The sequence below is a fragment of the Adiantum capillus-veneris genome, chromosome 17 (genome assembly GCF_014529385.1).
Source record: "Adiantum capillus-veneris isolate H3 chromosome 17, ASM1452938v2, whole genome shotgun sequence".
In the NCBI taxonomy this organism is placed as follows: domain Eukaryota; kingdom Viridiplantae; phylum Streptophyta; class Polypodiopsida; order Polypodiales; family Pteridaceae; genus Adiantum; species Adiantum capillus-veneris.
Window position 1 is genome coordinate 2,071,504 of NC_140947.1, and position 7,034 is coordinate 2,078,537.

The 7,034-nt window shown below is 42.6% G+C and overlaps 1 protein-coding gene across 1 annotated transcript; it reads left to right on the forward strand.

The window, feature by feature from the left end:
- The first annotated feature begins 237 nt into the window (after positions 1-237).
- On the forward strand, positions 238-2,338 carry LOC147436717 (uncharacterized). The gene has a single exon (XM_086485768.1). It carries the CDS (start codon positions 1,911-1,913, stop codon positions 2,334-2,336), a length of 426 nt encoding a protein of 141 aa, XP_086341894.1. The 5' UTR covers positions 238-1,910; the 3' UTR covers positions 2,337-2,338.
- The last annotated feature ends 4,696 nt before the right edge of the window (positions 2,339-7,034 follow it).

Genomic DNA, 7,034 nt, shown 5'->3' on the forward strand with positions numbered 1-7,034 from the left:
GGACAACAGGTGCAATGGACTTTCTCAAGAAGAAAAAGAAGACAGTAAAAAGCAGCCTAGAAGAAGCAGATGCTTTCAATATAGTGCCAGCAACTCTGAAGAAGGCCTATAGATGGATCCCCAAGGAAACACTCAAGAGTAACAATGTTGCCATTTACCAGGGGCTTACAAGGACAATGAAAGACACAAAGTGGAAGTGGTAATGCTACCCAAAGAACTGCATGCATATCTAACCAAAGTAGTACTCAGAATACTCCTTAGCAAAGTTGGATTGCTAGAGTTTCTCAGTCTCACTCCCATAGCCATTGACTTCAAGAGAGTACATCAATTGATAGACAATATACAGAAAAATGGCTTCTGCATAATCAATGACATGAATGATGAGCCAGTGGAAATCAGGATAACTCCCAAGACAGTGGCAGATGCATTGAAAGTTTCAAATGTCGGAGCTAACATGAATAGCAAACACCCCAATGTGAAGGTCTACAATGAAAGCACATCCCTGCCAAATTTCAAACACATCTCCAATCATAATGTAGTACAGTTGATGCAAGTATACCAACAGGTTCTCTCTTGCTTCAACAAGAGGCCTGTGAGGTATACTACACCACATGGAGCCGCTACCACAACCTTTGCTTGGGCATTGACATTCCAGCATGGACAGATAATAGATCGTGCAAGATATATATATGATTTCGTCACCAAGCTGCCTCTTAAGTCAACAAAGTACATAGCAGGAGGTGAATTGTTGACAAGGATCATATATGAGGCTATTGGAGCTAGAGAGAGACTACAACCAGGGCCTTCACAGAATGAGTGGCTACAGCATGCTTTAGCACCACCTGATAGTTATGACGAAGAAGATAGGCAGGCACCTCCCTCGCACACCACTATTGGAGGCAAGAAATTAGAGAGGGTACCAAGAGAAACACGACAATCTTCCAAGCAGCAACAACAGGAACATGAAAGAAAGAAGGAATTAGACAAGGCCAAGAAAGAAAAGAGGAAATCAGATGCTGAACTAAGAACCATTAAAGATCAGAAAAGGGCAAAAATGCAGCGGATCCTTGAAGGATTTGTGATGTCAATGTCCTTAAGAGGGGACTTAAATGAGAAATGGAAGCCCTCACGTACTTCTTTCACCCTCAGATCAAAGAAGTATGGTACCACAGCCTTTGAAAAAGATTGGTTCGAGGAGTATATCACAAAAAAGAATGCTGAAGATCAATCTGAGGTACGGCTAGAAGAGGCTAATTTGGAAGAGTTGAGAAAGCAATTGAGGCCAGCTCAAGGAGAGCAAGAAAAAGATGATCCTCTATCTCCTAGATCTCCCACCAGAAACGAGCAAAAACAACCTCCTCAACAACCTCAGAACCCACGCATTCTGCAACAACAAGTACCTAATCTACCTGCTAACCCTCAACCTCAAGAAGAGAGAGTGCCAATCCCACCGGTAACTCAAGAAAAGCAACGGACTCTGCCAAGAGATGATGGCCCTTCAAGCCCACCTACAAATCAAGGAGATCAACAAATACCACCAATAGGGGATAGACCACCAACACCACCAGTGCATCAACAAGTGCCTAGTCCATTTCAACCAGTGCAAACGGCAGAGACAGAAAGGTCTCAGGGGTCTCAAAGAACACAGACACAAGAGACAGAGTTGAAAGAGCAGGAATTTGAGAAAGAGTAAGATGAAAATGAAGCAACTAGCTCTAAAGACCCTCAAATCTTGGTTCAGCTCAACAGAATGGACCTCAGGATTGTTGACAAGCGCATTCAAAAGATGAAGGATCGGAATGAATCAGGATCATGAGATGGCAAAAATTGTTTGTTGAAATAATGACCTGCTAGCCCAAGGAATCAAGCAGAAGGATTTGATTGATGCCAAGGACAGACGAATAGCTTCAATGGTGGTGAAGCTTGGCATTGCTAAGAATGCAAAATTAGAGTTGAAAAGAGAGTTGGGCAAAGCTAAGGCTGATTTTACACAGGCTCAAAAGGATCTACAAGAAGGCCAGAAGACCATTGAAAGAATGGTATTGGATGAGGCCAAGCACTTCACTAAAAAGGATGCTATGACTAAGGTCATAGATGATTTGAAGCAGGAAGTGAAGGACTTAAGATCAGGAGCGGCTGAGATTCAAGCAAGGGAGCTAGAGAGGATAAGGAAAGGCAAGGTGGTAGCATCACCCCTACAAGGAAGCCAGATGAATGAGATGGAAGCCCTAAGGAAAGAACTTGAGTTGGAAAGAAAGCAAAAGCAACTCATCACGGAAGGGGCTATGAAGACTGAAGAAGCTTTAAAGAAACAGCTAGAAGAACTACAAAGCTGACCTCAAATTCAAGCCGAAGAAGAAGAATTGGAGGCCAGTAAGTGTTTGAAGTACCGGAAGAGAATGAGAGGCTCCAAAAGCAAGTGCAGGATTTGTAAACAGCCCTCACACAAAGACAACCAACCGTTGACACTGCCCAGAGAATGGAAGATGAGAACAGGATTTTAGCTAACAAAATTGTGGAGCTACAACAAGAGTTAGAAAGGAGACCAAATCAGAGTGCACAACCAGATCATCCTGTAACTACTGGATTCCAAGACTTGGCATCAGCTTATGAAGAGGAGGAAGAGGTGGACATGGATATGCCTGAGCCGGAGGTCCCTATTGACACCTCCATGCCAGAGAATCCAAGTCATGATGAAGCCAGCGGGCCAAGTGGTACAGCTCAAGAGGAGGAAACTTTGACTACGGCAGAGGAGAAAAGGCTACAAGCGGAACTAGACAAAGATATTGAAGATTATTGGAAGAACGCTATGGATGAAGAAAGACGACTACTACATGCAATATCAGGTAGTTAAAAGACAGTAGAGGAGCTGAGAGAAGAATGTCTCACACCTGTGCTGCCATTAGCTTTGTTGAAGTATGAACAAATGTCCATCAAGAAGAAAATGGAGCAGGAACCACAGGTCTCATATTTTCAGGAGGATATCAATTCAAAGGAAGATAGGGAAAGAATACTTGACAGTCAGCAAAAGTGGCGGATAAATTGGCTCCTACATCACCCACAGTATTATACAACCTGGTGAAAGCGCTACGAGAGCTCAGAGAAGATCCCACCTTTTGCTCGTGCTTCAGATCCCATAGCTACGAGAATGCAGCAACCATGCAAAAGAAATATCCTACATGGTTGAATTATCCAATTTTGCCAGGATCACCCTCTAGAGAGAGAATAACGATGTCGTATATGGTGAAAACCCAACGGGGTGCCATACACGAATATCGTGGCTCTCCAGACCTATCCTAAAGAATGCTTGTAAAGATATCTAGAACTCTCGTTGCCTGCATTACTACCTTCACTCCAAGTGTATATCCCATTTTAGAATTTTGGATCCTCATCAACAAGAAGCGGAGCTATCATACCACCTGAGTCTATCTCCCTCATATACTGTTTTTCACAGTTACTTCCGAAGCCTTATGTTTTTGCCATCTCATCACATGCAAACTTTTGAAGAGGCAATGTATACAGGGTTCTTCCTGCACAAGTCAATATGCTACGGACCGTACATGGCTCACGAGGCCATTCGATATAGAGAATTTGTCAACTTCATCGACAAGCAGTGGCAAAAGATCTTACGCACACCTCAATGAGCTACCTGACAGATTCATGTCATGGTAGACCTGAATTAGGAGGGGGGGGGGAGTGTTTTGAGAAAAGCCAGCTCTTGTAATGATTCATCTATTTTTTATCTTATAGAAAAGTCTACATCTTGGATTATACTTTTAATCTTGTATATTTCGGCTGGGACGCACTTGCGTTTCCAATTTGTACATATGAGCAATAGGTCAATTTCCAAGCCCATTTTTGTAACTTACTTTTGGACTAAGTGACCTTAGTATATAAGGCACTTAGGTTGGAAATTAATACAATCTTCATTTTTATCAAAAACTCTATGTCGTACAGTGTGCCTGTGAGAGTGAGAGTGAGTGAGAGATTTTGTGTGATTCCACGTGCCACTGCGTGGGCACATTGACAAACGGATCGCATCAGCGTGTTAGCCTCACCAAGGGCTACGCACCAATACCAAGAAACCATGCAAATACGCGTGTCGCAGGTTGCCGACCTTCGCCCTTATTTTTCTCGTAAGTGTCTCATACGATGTCCGTTTTGAGCATTCTAGTAGTCTATCGAATGAGGGCGAGATAAGTTACATGTAGGTATCCACAAACATCGGTTTTTTGCACTTTTGATTTTTTGCCTAAACTCTATCGCGCTTGTGACCAAGGGTGTTAGGGCTGAGAATTGTGTGCAAGCTCTTAGGTAAGTGTATCCTAGTGAGGGGATAGTGCCTGTAGAGTTTTGTGCGATTCCAAGACGTTTTGGATGTATTTTGGGTTATGTGGGTTTTGAGGGTTGTGATGACTCTAGAGCAAAGATAGAGTGTTAGATGCACATTGCAAGAGTGCATATGTGTTGACCACTGGGTCAACAACACAACATAACTCAAGTTTCGTACCAAAGTCTTATCTTTTGCGAGTTATGAAATGCTGCGGATTATGGCTATAAACGTCATTTGTAATGAGTAGTTATTCTAGTTTCAGAAGCCGGGGTGCAATGGCACTTCCAGATTGTAAATACAAAGCCATTTGACCCTTTCAACCCCATTTTTGGTTAAACCTAAGGTAGCCTTAGTATATAAGGTACCTAGGTCATTTTGTAAAAGAGACTTTTATCATAATCAAAACTGAGCGCTGCCATCTACTGTGTGTGAGAGAGAAAGAGAGTGAGCGTGAGCTTCATCCTCTCGCTACGCCCGGCTCGCTCAACACATTGGAGATCCGACTGCACCATTGTTGTAGGCTTGAGGAGAGCTACGCGACGACGCCAAGCATTCCACGCGAGACGAAGCGTACACGTCGACGCATCTACGAGCTATATGTGGCCGTAAGTGTATCAAACGATGTCTGTTTTTTGCGTGCTAGTAGTCTATAGAATCCTGGCGACATAAGCTACGCATAGGTACTCATAAATTCAGTTTCGGACACTTTCAAAATTCTACTATGTCATCCTACGCGTTTTCCGCAAATGGGTTTTGAGTGAGGGTTTTGAGTGTAGAAGCTTAGGGACAGGTGTATCCTAGTGAGGGGATGGTGTTCCTTAAGTTTCGTACGAATCTGGCATGATTAGGTGAGTTACCTTCCGTATGTGTGTATGTGGCTAGGTGGTGTAGTTGAGAGCAGTGTGGTTCTTGATTGTGGTTTAGTTGGCCTTCCAGAGTGTTGTATGTGTAGGATGATCTTAGCCTGACAAGCTTAAGAGATTTCCTCCGTGTGCCTATCGTGTCATCTGTGTCCTCGATTGACATTATGTTGATCTAGGTAGTGTTTGCATGCACTTCATGGGTGTGTGAGTTGCTCCCGTCCAACATTGGCGCCGCTGCCAGGGACACAAGGACCTAAGTAGGTTTCCTACTAACACTCGTGTGATAGTTGCTTGATTTAGTTTCGGCTAAAGAAAGCATTTTTCTTAAGTGGATCCGGAAGAGGATATTCTGTGATCAAGTGGATAGCCAGGAAGCGTGTGTCTTGCCGAGGGTCTGCGACTAGATAGGTTTAGTTATGATCTGTGGATTAGAGTAGTTGTTGGTGGTCGAATGATTTGTGAGGTGATAAAAGCATTGACTAGTCCGTGCGTGGTAGTGAAGCGTTTTTCTACTCATAGATGCAAAACCCCATATGATTTGTAGGAGTAGCTTTAGGTAAGTGACCCGATTCTAATCTAGAGCTATTCAGCATTGAATTATTTGCTGAAGTGCTTGATTGCATTTGAAATCACGGAAAAGTGTGCTTTTGAGGGTAAAAATGCATTAAACAAGCTTTTGTGGCTATTTTTGTATGACTGACTGATGTTGTGCACATAAAAGAGCATTTACAAGGGTTCTGTGAAGAAAACCTGCAATTCTGTAAACATAGACATCCTACGCGTAGGATGTCTCAAGGGGGTTCTGGAGACCAAATTTGAAAATTATGACTGCACCAGTGGGTTCAGAGGGTAGGTATTACTCTAGTAACATATTGGCTTGGGTGTTTTTCCCTATTTTTGTTGACCAAAAGCCAAAAAGCGGAGTCAGAAAAGGTAAAATTTCAGAAAAGGCTTAAATTGAGTTTTTTGCATGTTTTTGCAATTGTGAAGCATACTTGCACTTGCTGAGAGCATAAGGAAGCATCAGGGACACTTCAGTCTCAAAAAATCAGCAGTAGACATCCTACGCGTAGGATGTCTACAGGGTGATCTGGGCACTTTTTTGAAATTCTGAGTTGACCAGTGTGTTTAAAAGGTAGGTTTTACCCTATTTTCACTTGGAAAGTGGAAATTTGACCAAATTTTTACAGATCAAAGCCAAAAGACAAGAAGTGACAGACATCCTACCCAAATTGTGTCCAAGGCCTAATTTTGAGACCAAACCATAGGGTGACTTCATGTGCATGTTATACATGATGTTTTGAGTGCATGTGATAAATTTCATCTCATTTGGGTCAGTGAAAGGAAGATTGAACAGACTTTAGCATTTTTGACTGAAAAAGGCAAGAACAGCTAGTTTTGGGATCTTTTGACATCCAAATTAAAATCTAAGCATACCACTGGGTTGCTGACATCAAGGGGAAGTTGTGGGACAAGTCTGGGGTCAAACAGGCCAAAAAGACATCCGCGTAGGATGTCTACTGCATAATTTTGAAACCAAAATTCTACTGTGACCATACCATGCTGTCATATAGCCCTAGATAAGCCTCCTAGGCAAATTTGGTCCAATTTGGAGTTGATTTGACTTGGGAATTCATCAGAACAGACATCAGGCTTTTGGAACAGATTCTTGATCATTTGACCAACCTATAGGTGTCAGAATCAAAAAGTAAAAAGAGTTGTGAGATCAGCACATCAAGGGGAAGCTACAGTGCAAGTTTGAGTTGAAACAGAGCAAAAAGACATCCTACGTGTAGGATGTCTCCAGCTTGATTTAGGACTCCAAACCAACTTATGAG

Bases quoted from the DNA above. Each gene is read 5' to 3' on its own strand.
- LOC147436717 (XM_086485768.1), top strand. From the start codon at position 1,911: ATGGTGGTGAAGCTTGGCATTGCTAAGAATGCAAAATTAGAGTTGAAA.